The sequence below is a fragment of the Vanessa tameamea genome, chromosome 21 (assembly GCF_037043105.1).
Source record: "Vanessa tameamea isolate UH-Manoa-2023 chromosome 21, ilVanTame1 primary haplotype, whole genome shotgun sequence".
Taxonomy (NCBI): domain Eukaryota; kingdom Metazoa; phylum Arthropoda; class Insecta; order Lepidoptera; family Nymphalidae; genus Vanessa; species Vanessa tameamea.
In genome coordinates, this window is record NC_087329.1 from 434164 (window position 1) to 455927 (window position 21764).

The window sequence follows — 21764 nt, forward strand, 5'->3', positions numbered from 1 at the left end:
TTTATTAAAAGGAATCCCCATATGGGACTTTTTTGGATAAGTTTATGACTAACTTGGCCAGTAGCAATAAAAATCTGCTTCTGTCTGTAGAACATTTTACATTTGTATTGTTATATTAAGGGACAAACATGCTAACATATCATTTTATCTATGTAATATTTCAGGTGCGCTTAGTAAAATTTGAATAAAAAATATTTGTTATATAGAATATCCTAATAATGCCACAGCCTTTCTGCATAATCACAAAATAATTCTAAGGTCTATTAGAGCGAAATGACTCTGCAAGCTACCACTTGCTTATTAAGAACTTTAGATTCGATAACAATTAAAAAAATAGTTTTTGACAGATGCAGCTATGATCAAAGGTCGATTTTAAGTTAAGTAAAGGTAATTTCTAAGACCTTATCTGATCTGTAATAATTTCTAAGTCTAAAATAGACAACAGTTCCGCACATATTTTACTTTAAACTGCTCCTAGAATTTAGTCAATAATATAAAGTTATATTATGACATGAGATCTTGTTTCGTAAGGAGAAATAAATAGATTTATTTAATGTCTGTCTGTCTGTCTGTCTCGCTTTCACGCCATAACTACTGGACCGATTTAAATGAAATTTGGTACACAAATAGTCTAGAGCCTGAGAAAGGACATAGGCTATTTTGATTTTTATTTGGAAAAAAGTGCTGTAAAGGGTTGAAAAGGGGGATGAAAGGTTGTAAGTTGTTGAAAATATTGTCGTTTTTAGAAATAGAAGCACAAAACTTATATTTTAGGCTACACTTTTAAACTAACATATCATGACACCCACGAAATTCTACCCCTAAAGGGCTGAAATAGGGGTTGAACGTTTGTATGGAAGTCCGTAATTTTTTAAGTTAGAAATATGAAACTTTATTTTTGGGATACTGATTAAAAAGAAGTAGATACTTATTTAAGTGTTTCTGCATATTCTACCCATACGAGGGTGAAATGAGGGTTGAAAGTTTGGATCGAAGATAGAAATATGAAACTTTATTTTTGGGATACTGATCTAAAATGAGTAGATATGTATTTAAGCGTTTCTAGATAATCTACCACTAAGGGGGTGAAATAAGGGTTAAAAGTTTTTATGGGAGTCAGTCATTTTTTAAGTTGCAAACACGAAACTTCATTTTTGGGTACTGATTAAAAATGAGTAAATACGTATTTAAGTGTTTTTTTAATATTCTACTACTAAGGGGGTGAAATAAGGGTTGAAAGTTTTATGGAAGTCGTCATTTTATAAGCTAAAAATATGAAACTTTATTTTTGGTGTACTGATTAAAAATGATTAAATACGTATTTAAATGTTTCTAGATATTCTACCTCTAAGGGATTTAATAGGGGTTGACATTTTTTATATAGATTAGTCTGGAAGTCCGTCATATTTTGGGTTAGTAGCATGAAACTTTAATTATGGGCTACTGATTAAAAATGAGTAGATACGTATTTAAGCTTTTCTTGATATTCTACATCTGAGAAGGTGAAATAAGGGATGAAAGTTTTTATGGAAGTCCGTCATTATTTAAATTAAAAACATGAAACTTTTTTTGGGATACTGATTAAAAATAAGTAGATACGTATTTAAGCGTTTCTGGATATTCTACCCTAAGGGAAATTCACACCAATGTGGTATACAAAGAAGTATTACATTAACGTAATATTTTAAGTTAATTTGTAAATATATTCATATTCTACGCGGGCAAAGCCGCGGGTAACAGCTAGTTTACTATAAAAATGAATGTAAAACTATTAGAATTAAACTAATTTAGAATGATTAAAAGTCCATTTATTCTCTGTTTAAGCTGAGCGCCATTTTTTTCAATTTAGTTCGGTCAATTTTTGATGTTGACGTTGTTGGCATTTCGGGTAGAAAGATGACCCCTCCCCTTAGTTGCTTTGGATCTGATAGCGAAGCTGGAAGTTTAATCAAAATGTAGACAAATAATTAAAACTTATATTAATTTTTATTTTACATTAAAGGACTCCTACTTAGGATACTTGGGTCCATTTAAATTTTTGTAAATAGTATTTTTACAAACCTTTGACCAAATCTTTGATTTCCTGTGCTGTAACAGTGCACCCTTTAATAGGTACAACAAATGCGACTACCAGATCGCCGAGTTCATCATCAGGTATACCAGTGACAGCTACGTCCAGTACACCTGGATGTTCGATGATGACGCTTTCTATTTCGGTCGGGGACACCTAAAAATTACCAAGAAAATCTAATTATTATTATTAATGTATTTAGGGCACTTTCAATTTCCTTTGATTTTGAAGCTTATTCCAAACGACGAGGAGCTTCAGGATCAAAGGAATATAGATAACTTCTACGTTGAATTGGTGCAACATAATTTGGTTGAAATGTTAAGTAATCAATTTATGATTTAGTGAAGATTGGTTTTGTGAATTCTGGCGTGGTTATTATACTTTGAAAATTGCGTCATATTGCGTCCAGTGAATTCCCGTGACCATCACAAGATCGTCAATCCACTTCGGGTCGGCAATTCTTCAGGCTATGTCGGTTATTTAAGTTAGCCAGCGGATTTCGATTTCGCGGGGAAACTCCACAGATAGCCCCCTCCATTTCCCTTTGAGTGACTTTGAGTCTTTTTATGAGGCGTTTGGTAAGCGACCACGTCACTATTCTTCACTTGAGGACAGTGGCACTTGGTGACCACTTATTCCCTTTGCCAGTCTTTACCTACCAACGTTATAAAAACACCTTTGCTAATTTTTACGTACCTGGTAACTTTTGTATTTTAATAGTAATTTATGGCGATCAACGAAATAATAATTGAAATTTTCATCTCTGTAGTGAATGTCTCCAGTCTTTAACCATCCGTCTTCGTCGAAGGCTGCAGCGGTCATTTGCGCGTCATTATAATAACCCTGTTTATTTGAAAAACTAGAAATCGTGTTGAATGTTATATATTTTTTTTACTGGTCAAGTAATTTTCCTCGGTGGTAGGGCTTTGTGAGCGCCCGTCTGGGTATTTAATACTCAGGACATAATGTAGCAATAGGGCGAGCGAAAATATTTTAGGTTGCCGTGTGCCGATATACGAGTGTAATTTCAGAACAAAACAGACATAATTAATCCTATAGTTTGTGGTGACGATTTTAGAAGTTGTTTTTAACTGATATCGTGCCTGGCCATTGTCTACGGCTGAATGTGATCGACCTCATAATGTATTTTTTTATAATTAAGCGAAATTTGGAAGACTGTTCTTCTAACTTAACCCTACTTAGCTTTGGTAGCTGTGAAATTACCATGAAAACTGCGGGTCCCTTTATTCTTAATTCTCCAGACACATTTGGCTCATTGATTACTTCATCAGTGTTCACGTCTACTAGCTGTAAAAAGTTAGTTAAATAAATCGCATATTTTTAGAAAAAAAAAAAATTCTGGCAGGAGTTTTCAATTTTTCATTGTATAGATTTTCTTTAAAAGGATTCTAGCAATAGCCCAAATTAATTAAGGATGTCATATAGGATGTAATATATGTAGGATATAAAAATACATATATATATATATAAACAGTAATTTATTTAATAAAACCCAGATTTGATCTTTTCATATATAAGGTATATAAATCATTTTTAAATAATTTTTATTTATTTTTAAATAATTTTTGAAAAAAAAAATACTTACTTTAAACTGCACACTGTTAAGCGGTGTACCTAGTGAACCAAATGGCGAGTACGACGGATTACACACCAAGCCCGAAGACTCTGTCAATCCGTAGCCAATTTGTAAATGACAATTTGGTATCACTTCCTGAAATTACCTACTAATTTAATTTAAAATGAACCATTAACAGAAAATGTTAACTGATCATAATAAATACATTGATATTCCCTGCTTCCTTTCTTTACGGCTACCCAAATGAAAACCAAAAACTAGTAATTTTTTCTGTTTGTTAATCTTAGTGTTTTTAATTGATTATATCTATTTGTATCAATAATATTCAAAACTACGCCAGAAGGATATGTTTGAGGACAAAAGATTGATCTATAAAAATATTATAATCATTAATCTACGATAAGACTCATCAAAATCTAAATACAGTATAAGAATGGTAAAATATCTCGATGTCAGGTATAACTCGAGGAATTTTGTTACGTTTTTCACGAATCAATCAAATAGAGTTTGATTACCGAGACGCGTTCTACATTTATATATATATTTTTTATTTTATTCTCTCATATAAAATATATGCATATTTCTATTGTATTGTACTGTATAAGGTTCTGTACTGTAAAGTTCATTTCAAAGTTTGATGATTTTTACAGTAAAAGCTACTGTAGGTTCGTGTCCGGCTGCAGAGTGGTAGAAGTTTGTTATCCTCACTAGAGCTGCAACTTAGTTCCTTAGATCATCGGTATCATTAACATTTCTGGTCAGTGCCAATGTCTATGAGCATAGTTGATCACTTACCATCAGGCAGACTTCCTGATCTTACTACTCAAAATTAGTTTAATGGAAACCAAATTATTCCTTAAAATCTTAAAGTAAAATATGCTTACCTTGACTTCTTCGAGCAGTTGTTTAGAAACGGCGCTACCACCGACAATTATGAACTTAAGGGAACTAAAATCGCACTTATCCCTGTCACCGCTTTTAAATACAGTAGTCATAAACGTTGGGCTCATAATGGTAAACTCAGGCTGTAATATTAACAAATCACATTAATGTGCATAGACACACACACAGAGCCATTGTAGCTAATTGTTCAATTTTCTTGGCATTCCTCCTATCCCGTTAAAATTCTGTAGCGCTGTTAATTACAAGTAAATCGTAAAACATTGAATATACGCATAAATGAAAATATTTATCAGTGGTAATTTTTAGTTTATCCTGTTTATTGAATAAGATTTGAGCAAAGGTTATTTTGAAGTCGACTTTTCTATGAAAGTAAGTATAAATACACCGATTTTGATAAAATATTACGTGATTTCTTATAATTATACGCCCAAATTTCTTATACTATAAAGCTAAAATATCTATCTATTGAAATCGATTGTTGTCACGTTACAGAAAACAAACAAAATCCATACAAAGTATAGAAATCCTTTTTTCCGATCTATCGTAAAACGCTAACTTCGTCAAACATCAATTAAAAGTCTGTAATGAAAATCCTGATTCGCTGAATCGAACCTTGTATTTGTTTATAAGTGAGTAGACGTGGTGAGCCGTGAGCGGCGAAGAGGTTTGCATTCGAGTGTATCGCACAATGGGTGACATAATAAATTGTAACGTCGCTGAAATCCACTGAATTGGTGACAGGACCATAACTTTGTCAAACGGCGATGGAAATTCAGTATTGAAAACCCTGTAAGAAAATTAGATAATTTGTGTGGCAATTTTCAATTGAAGAGCCAAGACGGTCCAGTGTTTAGAACACGTGAATCTTAACCGATGATTGCGGGTTCAAACCCAGGCAAACATCACTGAATTTTCATGTGCTTAATTTGTTTTTATAATTCGTCTCGTGCTCGGCAGTGAAGGAAAACATCGTTAGGAAACCTACATGTGTCTAATTTCAACGAAATTCTGCCACATGTGTATTCCACCCACCCGCATTGGAGCAGCGTGGTGGAATATGCTGCAAACCTTCTCCTCAGAACCTTCTCCTCCTTAGCCCAGCAGTGGGAACTTTACAGGCTGCTTATGTGTGTGGCCAACAACCTTATATGAGCCAAAATGCATGATATTTCAGGTAACAAAAGAACGAACACATACTTCACCGTAAACATAAACTAGTGCCTTTCATTATGTTTGCTCTGAACCGGAATATTTAGTGTGAAAAGAAATCATAAATGGATGGTATCAACCAAGACAGGTTTGCAAAAAGTATTTCCATCATTGATTATGTTGGATTTTGGATGAAGTTAGGTTACAAATTTAAATATATATGAATTAAAAAAATAGTTACAGTATACAGGGAAATCCATAGAAAACATTCTTATGTGTTAGTGCAGCGGTTTTTGGTATTCCCGTTGATCCACTTGTTGGGACTAATATAGCAATCGTCAGCGTTGGGTCGAAGTCAGCGGGCCTGGGATAAAAAAGAAACAGTTAAAGATAGTGTCTAAAACTCTCAGTGAAATTATAAACTGTACCAAGTACGCTTTTCCAAAAATATATTTGACTCATATTATCACAAACAAATATTGACAAGACAAGAAAATCCTGAAAAAATTGGTAGCACGAACTCACGAGAATTGAAATTTACTTTAAAAAAATACTTTAATCAAAAGTAAATTATTCAATGGATTACACACATTAAAATAAAAGTAGGACAACCGCTATTTTCAAGATATGAAATTAGATAGACAGGAAGGATGCTTATGAAGCATTTACCCCTACGTATTAGTATGCTAACAGCAGGAACAGTGACAAATATATTGTTTAAAAAAAAATGCATGAACATACTTATAACGTCTTTGGATCATTGGCTGTTGAAACAATTGGACAAAAAAATAGATAACAGAAAGACTGTTATGTTTTTCGACTAGATCGGAAATACGGTTCATCCAAAAACTGCTGATAGCTTTCTCGCCAACACTTCATTCGTTTATGATTTGTATGTCATGTCACATAGATGGTGGACTTCCAGACGTTCAGCTGATGGAAAGTGGTTACTAATCCTCATAGAAATTAGTCCTGTGAGAAATATTAATCATACCTTACATCACCAATGCCCCAACAGCCTTGGGAACTGAGATGATATGTCCCTTTTGCCTGTACTTATACTGGCTCATTCATTTTTCGAACCAAAATACAAAAAGCTAAATATTGCTGTTTGGTGGTAGAATATTTGGTCAGTACATGGTATTTACCCAAACGGGTAAACCTACCAATAAATGATTTATACCAGTAGTTTTATATTGATCTTTAGATATTTAATAAGTCCATATTTGATAGATATAATTAATAATATTATATGCATGACAAGCGCTTGTTTGTTCAGTGTTATCAATCTGTATATTATCATTACAAGTAACATAATCATACACGTAGTTTACTAATAATATCAAAGCAAAATTTAATTTATTCAATCACGCTCTTTTGAATGAGCACTTTTGAATAAGTTATGAAAACAAATCAAATTTAAAATTACCACGAGTTTGGAATGTAGATTCTATAGAGAATAAGCGTCAATAAAATCAGCAGTTACGCTTTTAATCCATTAAGTTACATTGTTAAATATAATTAGTAATACATACTTGAATTGTTCAACTGTAGTGTCGCCAGCATATTTGTCCAGTAATTCTTTAAAGGACATCTTGTCGTCCTGTTTTTTACCAAATGTCACAATTCGAGTCGTTATGTTTAACGCTTTCAACGCTTCTTTAATGGTTGGGACGTTTGAGTTTTCGCAAAATATTATTTTTGGTTCAGTACATTTTAGTGTATCTCGAAGCTCGTCTGTAATCGAGAAACCGTTTGTAAGTACATCATAATAATAAGTTATAACTTCTTATGTCCCGAGACGCTCACGAATTTTTTTCCGTCTAAATTTTCATGAAAGCTTTAAAATAGAAAGTTTTTATATGGAATTTGAAGATTTTTTTAAATGTACGAGAAAGACATCATAATAACATTACCTACCTGAAAACAAAAGTGCACTCCTTATTTCTTTACGATCGCGGACAATTATGGTGCTTGTGTTGTGTCAATACTTATTCAATAAAAATTAAAATATTCACTGAATAAAAAAATATATTTGAGAATTTAGTTTCGCACGCGATTTTAATACTATTTGAAAACCGGAAGGTAACGGCTTACTCACTTACTCCTAAGCCCACATCAACCCCTGCAACAATGATGCCAATATAGAGGCCAGCGTACATCGGTATAACCAAGTCAAGATGGTTCGGCGCCATGATGACTATGACGTCCTGATATTGGAGACCCATATTCTTGAATGCAGAAGCACATCTCACTGAGCGCTCTAAGACAGATTTACTCGTCTCTCTCCCATCCGTGGATCCATCTATCTGTTGTAACGATCATCAAATGTTAGCAAATATATCTTTAAATAGATACTAGTCGGTCACCCACGAAACTTCGCGTTTATTCAAAACAAGAAAATATTTTATAGGACTTTTGTACCTTTTTTCCTCTGCATAAAATTAATTATTTGTTAAATTGTAATAATTGAGTTAATTGCAATCGAGAATCCTCTTTAATATTCTGCACATCTGCGGCTCTTCAAAATGAGACCATAACCGATTTTTTATGTGCAACTATCGTCCCATAATCACTGGGACAAAAATCGCTATTAAAATATAAGACTTCTATGTTAACAAGCAGTTTTAGGGGTCTACAGATTAGGTATTAAAAAGTTGCCATGACCTTAGTTGGGGTTCAAGCATGTTTCATAACAACTTTTATCAATGTTTTCGCCGTGAATTCGCCAGTCAGAGCTACTTTCAAAATTATAATATTCAAAGTTATTGGAATGTCATTTTAAATGGGCTGTTAGCCCATAATCTAACAGTAAAGCTTTGGAGCTGCTTTTATTATGACATTGGCGATCCATAGTCAATGGTGCTTGCCGGGATTTGAACCCTCTATCGTTTACCAAGACATATGTGTTATCAACCGCGCTATCTCTATCACGACGACCGTTATTTCTATCACCATCCTTAAAAAAAATTCATTACCCGACGTGCACAAATGTAACTTACTTGTTTGTATTTATTCGTGCAATATGCACAATAGTTGCATACCTTGACATGCATTTATGAGGTTAGGTCATGTACTTAACTAAAGATCTTTTCAAGCTTATAAATGTTTTATAAATTTTCGTAACCACAAACATGGTTCAAATATATTTTTAGAATCATTCAGAAAACTAAATAAATTGGTGGTTGGTGGTAGAATATTTGATAAATTGATAGTAGCTAGAAGGACAAAGCCCTACCACCAAGTAAATTAAAATGCTTTTTAACACACGCAACGCCACCATATTTTGAACATGGGACTATTCTGTTTGACGGTAGAATATGTGATGAGTGGGTGGTACCAGACCTACCAAACCAGACGCTTTACCCCCACTTCAATAATCTAAATTGATTGAATATTTGTTTTATACCTGCAATATATATTCTGGAGAATTCTTTAAGCTGTGCAGTATAATTTTACCAACATGAAATCTGTCAATAGCTATGCCAGACTCGGCGACCACGCGCGATCCTAGTTCGTGAAGGTACCACCAAATCGCATCGGATGTTTGGTTATACATATCTGTAAAAACGAAAACTAAATTACTAAAAATATAATCTTCAATACTATTTAAGATTCGTACAATGGTTTTTTTCTTTTTTTTTATGGTAAAAGTTGGCATGGTACGAGCATATGGGCCCCCTGATGATAAGTGGTTACCACCGCACATAGACAATGGCGCTGTAAGAAATATTAATCATTCCTCACATCGCCAATGCGCCTCCAACCTTGATAACTAAGATGTTATGTCCTTATGCCTGTAGTGACACTGGTTCACTCACCCTTCAAACCGGAACACATTAATACTAAGTATTATTGTTTAGCGGTAATACTATGTAAGATTCGTACAATCTTTTCCTATAATACCGATCACGAGATAAATTATTAACCATATTATAAACACAGTTAATCTCGGTAGAATATGAAAATTCAAGTACTGTCTTATATGCAAATACTTGCCTTTATTTAAAACTATATATTATCAGCTTGGAAATCTATTTTGTAAATACAAATCACAAATACACTATTTTTATGAGAGCGTACTGTCTAACCAAAATAATAGAAATATTTCAGTTATTTACTGAACCTTTGAGTGCGTCTTAAACAAACCAATGTCGTATAAGTACTGACTTCTATGCAGATAAAATGACGAACTTGATATGTTTACAACAGCCAACCATTATATTTTACAAATCATCACATATAGCAATGTGATGATTTGTCAAACAAATATAATGGCGGCGTTAATAAAAAAAAAGATAAGTTTTTGTATACTTTTTAACCTCTTTCTCATTTCGGCTTGAATTTTTTTTTATTATTGAAATGTTAATGCTATTAATAATTCAATTACTAATACCTATAATATTTAAATAAAGATTTTTAAGGCGAAGGTAGGTGTATCAAATATCGCTTTTATAGATTTTTTGAAGAATGAAGTCTTTTTTTTTTATTTCAGGTGAACTGCCACACAATAATCGACCTTATCTTGAAACAATGAGATGTCACCATTTTTTTTTAAAAAAGAATTCTAGCAATGCCCCAAATTAATTAAGAAATTACTAATATTCCAATATTCCTATTTACCCCTCCTTTTAAGTTTATCACTTGTGGTAGGAGTGGGTACGACAATAGCCCAAGGGGTGAGGATCGATCCTCGACTTTTACATCGCTAGGCGGCTCGTAAATCATTGCGTTATTGACGTTTAAAAATGAAATAAAAACCGATGAAAATTTTAATGTAACCTTCTTAAATCAAATGTATTTTATTCAAGTAAACTTTACAATAAATCGTTTTTGAATCTTCTATATTTCAACTCTATTGCCGTTTACGAAAATAGCCTCCAAGAAGAAACGGCAACGGACTCATAAAGCTTATCTTTTCAAATAACTAGATTTACGATTATGTTTGTATTCCCAATTATTGTTCAATCAGTCCTGTGAAGTATTCCATTAATTAATAATTAGATTATTTTGATTAATATAGTATCTTAATCTTGGTATCTTTTATATAATATATAACATATGCATATACAATTGCCAAAAACGTTCTCAACATTTGCAAGCAAAAAGCTGTGTTTCCTGTATTAATAGTATCTATCTCAGCTTTTGTGGAATATTTGTATATGTTTTACCGAATAAATATTATATTTTCATAAATATATTATGAAGCAGCCGATAATACACATGTCCTAAAACTAATATTATAAATAGTTCGTTTTTATAGCAACAATTGTTAAAATTGCAGAATTGCTTGGTAGCTCCAAGTACATGATTACATGTTAACATGTTTTCATCACGTTCGTTTGCTGAAAAATCAATCTTTTTCGTTATTTATTTTGTTTTATTTCAGATAGGAACCCCTTCAAATGTGTTGCACTTGTTTGTGCTGGTTTTATACAGATAAGTTTTCAATGTCATTATGTGCACTTTAAAGTTGTATTTGAAGTTATTGTATCTAATTTTTTAATTCTATGAACTCGTCCAAATGTATTGTAGAGCTGTCGGGCAGGTTTTGTGCTGATATATAATTATCAAAAAAGCCATTTTTACTACTTACTGTAAGAAGATCTATAAGAAAAATATGTATATGGAGACTGATGAGGTTTTACTTTTGTTCAGAATCTTATATTGTTACCTCCATAGTAATGCAATAAACACAGAGAAAGTCAGAGCCGCAACTGATATTAAGAATAGAACGGAAAATAAATAATAAACAAAATGGGTAGGTAGTGCCACTGCGCTTCGCTCGGCTTATCTTTGTGAGGGCTAGTGCTCCCAGATCACTTGTAGCGTCAAATAAATCATTTAATAATTAATGTATAAGATGTTATTTAGTTAAAGTAATAAGTTCCCGAACGCCTTGTTTGACATCTACACTAGAAATCTATGATGGTACGTTTTTACGTTTACTACCTAGAAGAACCGGAAAGAAACTCAGTAGTTACTCTTTTTCAACGTTTAAAATACAGTTATGTTAGCCAAATACAATTATATATGTATACAGGTGACTGGTGAATTACTATCAATATTTAAGGAGAATACTCCGTACATGATTCTCATTCGAATTGTGTAAAAAATAGGAGCTTAATTTTTGATCAAATTTCCAAAAAAATCCGTTTAAATAAATGAAGTGTGAACGTTGCCAGCGGCGCGTGCGGCGTGGTGTTGTACTGTGAAACCAACCCCCCCCCCCGTGGCCTGTAACTAATTATGCCTATATACCTAATCTGCCGTGTGTGAGTGTGACCCGTTATTATTAATTAGGTATATCCTATCAATACACAAATGCAGAGTACCTACTTGAAAATGGTTTGTATTTATTCGCGTGTGAATGATAGCTTGCCGGGTGCTACCAATTTGTACCGAGAGATGCTCCCAAATCGCTGACTACCTACTTCCGGCGTAATCTTAAACGCTAATCAAAGACTACGAGAATTCGGACAGTTCCGTATTCCAACACATGTCCAAGGAAACGTATGCAAGCAGACAGGAGTTGACATTAAAAATCACCAGTACTTTCGAAACTGTTAAAAGTGACCCATTCGTGTTAAATCGTGTGAAAGACGATATGCGTAAACGTGCCGAACTGGAGCTCACTTTGAACATTTGTTGAGGTTAGTGTAGTTATGTAGGTAAATAGGTAGTTTAAAATTTGTCAATCGTTGTAAATAAGTATGATTCCATTTTTAAATACGCCGGCAATTCCATGATAGGTAAACAGTTCATATTATTTTTTGTCCCAAATTGACATCATTTACCTAGTCAATAAATTTATTGTTTAAACGAGTGAAATATTTTGGTATTTTTGCCTGTCCTAAGCGAGGATTAAAGTATGAAGGAGGATCATGCTTGCTTATCAAAGGAAGCCTGCTACCCTGTTAACCCGTGGCAGCGTTTGGACGTTGGGGTACTACCGCGCTATAACTGAATGTACCTACCTACATACCTGTATTCGACAGCGCAACTAGGGTGTCCACACGACGCGATAATTACATAGCTTTTGGTTAACTTTACTTAGAAGTTTATTAATATTTATGTTATATGTATTTTTTTTGTCATATATGATCGTCAAATATCACGTCCTTAAATATCGATAGTAATCAAACAGTCATAATGGAGCTTACTCCACACATTTCTATCATCTATATAGTCCTCTACTGAATAATATGCCTTTTTTATTAATGTATTTTAATGGATTTTTTACAACGGTCTTATACTTAAAACGACATTGAACATTACAATATATGTATACTGTGTACCTCTTTAAATTAAACCGATCTCTCTACTCAACATCGGATGAAGACTTTTATTTATCGAGGCACACTAATAAACTGAACGAATTTTATTACACAAAAAATTGAAACAACAAACTATTATCAATAAACATCACGTATAATTTGCACAGTCATATCTTAAATTATATCTAAGAAAACACAAAAAGAAAATTATTCTCTTTCCATAGACCGAGCTAAAACGGCAAGTTTTGGTCGATCAATTTTCGAAGTTGAAGTCAGTGGTAACTCTTTCAAGAACAAAACTCCTCCTCTCAATTGCTTCGGGTCACTGAGTGAGTCTGAAATGAAAATTGAAAAGATAATAAGACTTTTCGATGTATTTATTTAACACGTCAGTTATCGTTTATCTAAAGTAAGAATCGTTTATCTATTTTTCTTCTTAAATGTCTATTGGCGCCTCTTGGAAGTAAGACCTCTTCTGTCGCCATGATCTCTCCCCAATCTCTTACGTGTGACCTGTACATAAATACTATATACTTCGTTACTAATACTAAGTTATGTATAAATTTAATGTAAGTGACAAAACTCATTTTTTATTATTTTACTCCATATCCATATTGCAATTCTTTGAATATTCTTTACGGTGCTTAACATCTGCCGGTCGACTTCTGATGGACCACATTGTCTCTTAAATATATGAGCATTAATTTTTTAGAGATGATCACAGAATATTTGAAGCTTGGGATTAATTTGGTGGTAGGGCTTTGTACAAGCCCGACTGGGTAGGTACCATCCACTCATCAGATATTCTACCGCAAAACAGCACTACCTAGTATTGTTGTATTCCGGTTTCAAGTTTTAGTGAGCCAGTGTAACTACAGACACAATGGTCAAAACATATTAGCTCCCAAATTTAGTAGAGAACAATGTCCTATCTATACAGTAGACCATAGTTAAACAATATGTCCCAGAGTCGTATTTGATTCCAAGAGAACTAAATCGTTACTGTTACCTTTTACTATGTCTTTGATTTCTTGAGCAGTTATTTTGTATCCTTTATGAGGTACGATACAGGCGACTGGCAGATCTCCGTATTCTTTGTGAGGAATACCAGTAACGGCTACTTCAAATACTCCTGGATGTTCGGCAATCACTGTTTCTATTTCTAGGGGAGAAATCTGTTCGAAACAAACATAAAATAATGTTGGTTGTGTGTGCGTGAAATATTATAGTAAACAAGTGCACTCTCTGTTCCCTCACTTGTAATGGGATGGCAATACAAAATGACCGGAACTTTTTAATGAAAAAATCTTGATAGAAATACTGGACTCGGTATTAGAACCAAGGACCTACAAATTCTGTAGTACTACAGTATTCAAAGCTATAGTCGTTATATGTTATCATGGTTCATCATATTTCGTGGACTAAAATATCAACTAGAATATGTGTAAACGTCTACCTAGTGTATAGTCAAGACAAGTTGAAGCTAAAAGTTTACCAGGTTTTTTTTGAAGTATTTCTGACTGCACGTTTTTGCGATAATTGCGAATATAATGCATACACAGCTGTTAGTACGAAGTATTTATCCATTGTTTTACTTATTATCGCATATACATGACAGGAAAATTAAGCCTTTACTGATAAAATTTGTAGCCCGTGTAAATTCGGCCGATCTCATCCTAACGAGATACCTTTATTGATACTAAGTATGAGGTTTATACGAAATTTTTACCTGGTGAGATCGATACTTTAATAAAAGCTTTATTCGCTCTACGAAGTAGAAGTTCGACTTGTCGTCTCTGTACATAATGTCTCCAGTTCTCAACCAGCCTCCTCTCATTATCACTTGCGATGTTATTTCTGGGTTGTTGTAGTATCCCTAGAAAATATAATAAGTACATTTTTGGCGTCGAGGTCTTTACAAAACGGCCCTGAAGTTTTTTACACGAAAATTATACTTAAATAAATATATATCTGTTTTTATTGATAAGAATAAGTCTTATGGATCAACTAACTTTTACTAAATATTTATGAAGGTTATATTTAGGAAGTTCAGGTGTTAATTACGTTTTTCAAGGAAAAAAAGTAACCTTTGTTATTTACCATTACTATATCTATTTTTGTGCTAAACTTCTGGCGTGATTGAGTAACAAACATACACCATAACTTTAATATTTATAATATTAGTAGTTGTAACCTACAACCGCAAATATGCTCTTACCTTGAATACCCCTGGGCCTTTCACCCACAGTTCTCCGGGGGCATTGGGTTCCGTTATGTCTTTTTCTGTTACAGGGTTTACTAACTGAAATAGTAACAAAAATATTAATTATGATGATTTGAATGTTAACGTTTGATTTTTTTTTAAACCACGTGATACTTACTCTATGTTCGAAGTTCTGCATGGGCTTTCCGAGTGAATTTGGTATTGTTTCATCGAAGTTGAATGCTATTCCTGACATTTCGCTCATGCCGTATATAACAGTCACGTTTGTGTTCGGAGAAACTCTCTGAAGCATTGAAAAAATTACTCAAACCATTTTAATATTTCTCATTGGAATTTCAACTTTTATTGGAATTAATTCAGGCAAATATTGGAAATCGATTTCACTGTTTTTGGATAAAAATATATTTCCGTATTGACTGACTGTATCAGAGTTTTATATTAATTAAAATTATTTTTTAAATATAGAAATTCCAAGATTCCGTATTTGAAAGAGAGTTGAAGAGGATTGATTACAGTAAAAGGTTCTTTGTCCTAACCTTTATATCCTCAATGATACTGGTATGAACTGAGCTCCCTCCGACTTGAATAGTTTCAAAGCACGTGAAATCACATTTGTTACGATCGCCGATTTTCAAAAATAACGCCAACATATTTGGGCTCGTCATTGTAAAATTTGGCTGTAAAAAAAGTCAATGTTCGATGTTATTACAAACAAAATATTTTTAGTTTTGATGGATTTTTTATTTTAAACAGGGAGGTGGACTGGTAAATAAATGAGCACCATGTTAATAAGTGATGACCACGGCACATACACATTGGCACTGTAAGAAATCAATCTGATGATGTCATGTCTGTTGTGCCTGCTATTACAATGGCTCATTCACTCACTAAATCAGAACACAAGAGTACTAACGATTGCTACTTAATAACAGAATATGTAATGATGTCTGTGACACAGGACACATGAAATCTTACTCAAGGACCAAGCAAACCAATCAGTTGTGCATCAAGTAAATGAAATATACGTACTCTGTATTTATTAATGAGATAGTAAGCGTGTTCTTGTGTCATCTGTGCCGATGATTGTAACCTTGTATGCCTTATGATTGGTGAGAAGATGAATTGGAATAAAGCTGAATACCACTGTATTGGGGAAAACACCACTGTCAGACGCGTAGGCGCGGGGAACTTGGAATATGTTAACCTGCAAAAATATATCTAGAAGTTTATTATTTTTCAAGTTTATGATTGTAACGGTTTAAAATGAATCGTTACTCAATTCGTTTTTATAATTCATCTGATGCTCCGTAGTGTAGGAGGAATTTTAAGAAGAACATTAAGAGGATGCATATACGTGTCGGATGAAAGACTACTACATTGTACCCCAAACCACATTCAGCGTATTGGAACTTTAAATCTTCTCAAGGATAGAGAAGCATAATAATTTGATAGAAATACTAGTAATATCGTAGTGTAATAAAATGTCTAAGTGTCTTTTGAACTAGTTACCACATATACGGGACGCTAACTGCCATATTTTTGTGGGTAATAGCGGCCGCTTTCGGTAGACCAGTTGTTCCGCTGGTTGCTATTAACAATGATATTGTGTTGGCTGTATCAAAATCTGCGACCCTGAAATTTATAATAATGATAAACATTGCATTTGCGGATTATAATCCAAAAATATATGCCATTGTTATTTTTACCAAATATTACAAATTAAAGTGAATACTTAGCAAGAATAACCTATAAAAACGGTTCATAATTTAAATAATTAATATTATATAATGTCTCTGTACTTGACTGCTTCTTTGATCGAGTGGCTAGATATGAGGTAACAAATAGGGTTAATTAAAACCATAAGTAGAGCCGCTACCAATTTGCAATGAGAATTTTTGTCGAAAATTTTTCAAGTACAGTCTGGAGTCTGGAAATTAGAAGTGTGTACACTCCTGTGCCTGGAAAGCAAGTACTCGTCTCGGTCGTATCGTGTCGGATTGGAAGTCCCATCGGATAATGTGAGTAAGGGAATAGAGAGTGCACCTGTGGTTGCTCACACACTCACTTAAGATTGGTCACCGTGAACGAAATCCGTAAGACAACGTCATCATATATCTTAATAGTGTATTAACAGCGTAAGAGGATTTATGTCCCAGTGATGGTGTTGGTGAGTGACGGTTACAGTCTCCTTTTGTACTGTAGATGAGCAGAAAATTAAAGAGGATTCTTGATTGCAATTTATTATTACGATGTAACAAATGATTAATTTTAGAGAGCGGAAAAAAGTTACTGGCCCGTTAGAGAGCGGCACTACGGCTGTATATCAAAAAAAAAACTGAAACGTAAACATTCCAACTGAACGAATGTATACTATTTAATGATTACAGTTTACAATTAAATGAAATCAAAACAAAACCGGTCATAGGTTTCGAAAATCCTAAAAATCTCTTGAATAAACTGAGATAATATATTGAGAACAACTTACTTAAAATCCTCAACAGATACATCACTTGCATGCTTCTCCAGAAGTTCAGAGAAGTTCATACATTGTTCAGCTTTATCAAAAGCAATAATATGTGAATCGAATTTTAATTCTTTTATCACAGAGCGGACGTCATTCACTCTCTCGCTCTGACAAATTATCATCTTTGGTTCGTTACATTTAAACGTATCTCGGAGTTCATCTAAAATAAAGAGATAATGTAATATTTACACGCGCATAATTTTTACACGTATTTACTTGGGGGTAGGGTTTAGTGGAAGCCCATCCGAGTAGGTAACACCCAGTCATTATTTATTTGACCACCAAGCAGCATATTTAGTATCGTTGTGTTCTAGAGCCGAGGTGGCCCAGTGGTTAGAACGTGTGCATCTTAACCGATGATTGCGGGTTCAAACCCAAGCAGGCACCACTTAATTTTCGTGTGTTTAATTTGTGTTTATAATTCACATCGGGCTCGGCGATGAAGTAAAACGTGAGCAAACCTGCATGTGTCTAAATTAATCCATAATTATACAACACATTCATATCACACTAATTAATTAACAAGTTTTATTTTATAATAAAAAAACGTAATTGAAATAAACTCTTATAGAGCTGTAAAGATTATTGCCTTGGTCTATCTTTCTTGTTGTTCATTTTATCATGATGCAAATAACATATTATTATCTACTTTGGACTAACTAATATAGCTAAGTCAACATTCATTCGGTTTTCCCCGGATTTAATATTTATTTATTTATATTTTTCCTGCCGTACCTTCCCACCATCATATAGAAATAATTACTAAAATTAACATCATATCCCCGAGTTCGTCCACTGATTGACAAAGGGATTGCCGTTTAGCCCCATATTCATTTTAATTTTGTCCAGTCCAGCATTCCCACGTCCAAGATTTTAGGTAAAAAATTGGGTATTCTGATGTCCCGAATTATTTACTGATTTTACAATTGTAAAACTATTTTATTAATAATATTTTAAATGTTTTATTTAGTGCCCGACTCATAAAGGAATAAATCTCTATGAAATCTCTATAATATACTCGTATCTATTAATCTCAAGAATAAATCAAAAGGAAAAATATATGATGGAAAATTTCAAATCCTACGATTTTAGATATTACATTAACTATGTTTTAAACGTATCTTGTACGATACGATCCATTGTAGGAAATTGTGGGAAATATTAATAATAAAAATGTAAGAACATATTTATTTTAAGATAAAACCGACATATCTAAGACTCATGGAATATTTTGAATTTAAAAGATAATGAAAATGCCGGATACGATATAAATAAAGATCTGCATAAACAAATGATAAAAAAGTGACTTTGGCGAAATAATCTGTGCATTTTCGGCACAAATAAAAGCCAAAAAAAATAAAGTACTTTAAGATTTATTTATAATATTAAGATTTATAATATTTTATTCACTAAGAGCAACAATGAATCAATTAGTTAGTTGCTTGTTATCTTAGTTAGTAACGTAAAAAAAATATCATTAGATAACATATGATGCAATTTCTCAACACATACATATATATATACACATACCGATTATATTTGAGCGTAATCAGGGCTTTGAACAGGTGTTAGTGGGATGTTACTGGGATCCTCTCAATTAAAGTTTAAACTACCTCCAAATAGCAATAATTTGTACGATATTTCGGTTTATAGGATGAAAGCCAATGTAATTCCAACAACAGAAAAATAATATCACGACAGTGTATCGATTGGTTTATATTTCTTACACTATCAGTGTTTTTATTGTGACCTCTATATTGTCGGTCCAATTTTTATTTAAACATTTGTTCTATACGTTCTCTATAATTTAATAATAAATACTCACTGACTCTTAACTCCATATTAATTCCAGCGACACTTATCCCGAGATAAAATGCAGCATACATGGGTATACTGACATGGATGTGATTCGGTGCCATCAACACGACGACGTCTCCTTGTTTAAGACCTAAAGTCCTGAACATTGTCGCACATTGAACTGATCGCTTTAAGACAGACCCAAATGTTTCTGTTTCACCTGTAGCACCGTCTATCTGAAATGAAAATAGCGGTGTAAACATTAATATCAGTTCGTGTGTCAACGTCTTTAACTTTGGCAGACATATTTATTGGCAGAAATATTTAACTTCGCCGTTTCATAGATTCAAGTCAATTGTAAAAAAATACATTGGTAAAGAGGGCATATCGTTCGATACAAGATTATATTGATGATATGAAAGTGTGGAGTTAATGCTTGTTGACTTCCAGGCAGGAGACATAAAATACATATATAATTGTATTTAACTAACATGACTGTATTTTTAGATGTTGAAAAAGAGTAACTACTGAGTTTCTCGCCGGCTCTTCTCGGTAGAATCTACATTCCGAAGCGGTGGTAGCTTTACTTTAAATAGTTTGTAAAATGACGATTCAAAAGTGCTTGTAAAAGCCTACTTGAATAAAGTATATTTTGATTTGATTTGATTTGAACGAGTATATTTATGGATGTTAATATGATGATGATGGCCTCCAAACCAGTTGTCACCATCGCGTCTATTCAATTTTTATTATATTGGCCAACTTTGCTCTACATACGCATTTTCCAACTTCCTATCTTTAGATAGTTTCTAAAAAAACTCCTATTAGAAAACACACAACAACTCGGCCCTCAAAATCTGCAGTCTTACAAACTATTTACTAGTTCAACGAGGTAAATGACATCAATTATTTCATAAAAAGACATACTTAAATTGCTTGATGTATATTATGTCAAGATACCTGTAAAACATAGTCCGGAGCATCCTTGAGACCCTGGAGAGTCAGTTTTCCTAAATGGTGGCGATCACTTGGTATACCACTCTCCGCCACCACACGCGAGCTCAGCTCCTGCATGTACCAGTGTATTGCATCGCTTCTGTGTTGCCACTGCGCCATTTTGATATTCCTCGTCAGTGGTATCTGAAATAAGGCGTTATATCAACTTAATTTTTATTAGAATAAGAAATTTTTCATAGAATTTTAGTGATATCAACATCAAGTACTTTGTACTAGTATTTCTTTGTAAAATTATGAAGCATTAGGTACTCTACTGAGTACCTACTAAGACCTATAATATAATATTATTTATATTTCTAGTAACAGCCGAAACGGCCCGTTCTAAGCGTGAACCTTAAGTGAAAACTTAGGGTTCAAGCCCGGTCAGAATGAACGAAAGATACATATGTCGGTAGAATTTAATTTAAGCCCCTGTTTGTACGGCGCCTTGTCGTAGAATGGCTTAGCTGGTAATTAAAAGGGTGATGGAACTAGTTGGCTGCGACATTCATGTCGTATTTGAAGGTGAAGGAAAATGTCGTAAGAACACCTACATATGTACCAAATCTTCTCTCAAATCGATAAGAAGTTTTTACCCAGCAGCAGGACTATATGCAAACCCGTCTGGATATGTACCATGTACTCATACTTTTCCACCAAATAGCAATACTTAGTTTTGTCCTGTTCCAGTTTTCCAGTATTGTTATTTACACATTTCCGCCCGGGGCTGTCACGTGAGTCGAAGGGATCAGTTGTTAGTTACTGTATTTCCTTTTATATCGCCCTGACAACGCATTTGCTAAATTTCATATTGTTTGAACCCAACCACTGAATTTTCATGTGCTTTATTTGTGTTTATAATTCATCTCGTGCTCAGCGGTGAAGGAAAACATCGTGAGGAAATCTGCATGTGTCTAATTTCAACGAAATTCTGCCACATATGTATCCACCAACCCGCATTGGAGCAGCGTGGTGGAATATGCACCAAACCTTCTCCTCAAAGGGAGAGGAGGCCTTAGCCCAGCAGTTGGAAATTTACAGGCTGTTATTGTAGTTGTTGTTGTACGATTAATACTGATAAACTTCAGTTCATTAATTCAATTGATTAAGACATTAACCTATGACCACTGATACTTTACTAAAATGACATAAATATTTATTTTTACGTCATAAAGTGCTACGTACGTCATTTGCGAGATCAAGCCTCGTCGTTGCGCAAGTCTCGT

At 33.6% G+C, this 21764-nt stretch overlaps 2 protein-coding genes across 2 annotated transcripts; both read right to left on the minus strand.

The window, feature by feature from the left end:
* Positions 1-1761: 1761 nt before the first annotated feature.
* LOC113395219 (luciferin 4-monooxygenase-like) lies at positions 1762-9280 on the minus strand. Its single transcript, XM_064218290.1, has 11 exons — positions 9130-9280; positions 7822-8029; positions 7256-7457; positions 5962-6084; positions 5184-5358; positions 4553-4693; positions 3678-3803; positions 3296-3379; positions 2768-2914; positions 2062-2227; positions 1762-1936 (listed from the first exon to the last, which is right to left on the minus strand). The coding sequence occupies exons 1-11, from the start codon at positions 9277-9279 to the stop codon at positions 1809-1811; spliced, it is 1650 nt and encodes a 549-aa protein (XP_064074360.1). The 5' UTR covers position 9280; the 3' UTR covers positions 1762-1808.
* A 3855-nt stretch (positions 9281-13135) lies between these two features.
* Positions 13136-20693, minus strand: LOC113395217 (luciferin 4-monooxygenase-like). The gene is made up of 11 exons (XM_026632781.2): positions 20503-20693; positions 19571-19778; positions 17707-17905; positions 16731-16853; positions 16251-16425; positions 15758-15898; positions 15379-15504; positions 15216-15299; positions 14727-14873; positions 14007-14172; positions 13136-13332 (listed from the first exon to the last, which is right to left on the minus strand). The coding sequence occupies exons 1-11, from the start codon at positions 20656-20658 to the stop codon at positions 13205-13207; spliced, it is 1653 nt and encodes a 550-aa protein (XP_026488566.2). The 5' UTR covers positions 20659-20693; the 3' UTR covers positions 13136-13204.
* Between the last annotated feature and the right edge of the window lie 1071 nt (positions 20694-21764).

Bases quoted from the DNA above. Each gene is read 5' to 3' on its own strand.
- LOC113395219 (XM_064218290.1), bottom strand. From the start codon at position 9,279: ATGTATAACCAAACATCCGATGCGATTTGGTGGTACCTTCACGAACTA. The intron at 7,458-7,821 runs GTGAGTAAGCCG...TCTCGATTACAG, and splicing joins TGATGTGGGCTTAGGAGTAA to ACGAGCTTCGAGATACACTA. The intron at 4,694-5,183 runs GTTCGATTCAGC...TTAATATTACAG, and splicing joins CACTTATAAACAAATACAAG to CCTGAGTTTACCATTATGAG.
- LOC113395217 (XM_026632781.2), bottom strand. From the start codon at position 20,658: ATGGCGCAGTGGCAACACAGAAGCGATGCAATACACTGGTACATGCAG. The intron at 19,779-20,502 runs GTATCTTGACAT...TTTTCATTTCAG, and splicing joins CTCCGGACTATGTTTTACAG to ATAGACGGTGCTACAGGTGA. The intron at 13,333-14,006 runs GTAACAGTAACG...TTTTCATTTCAG, and splicing joins AATCAAAGACATAGTAAAAG to ACTCACTCAGTGACCCGAAG.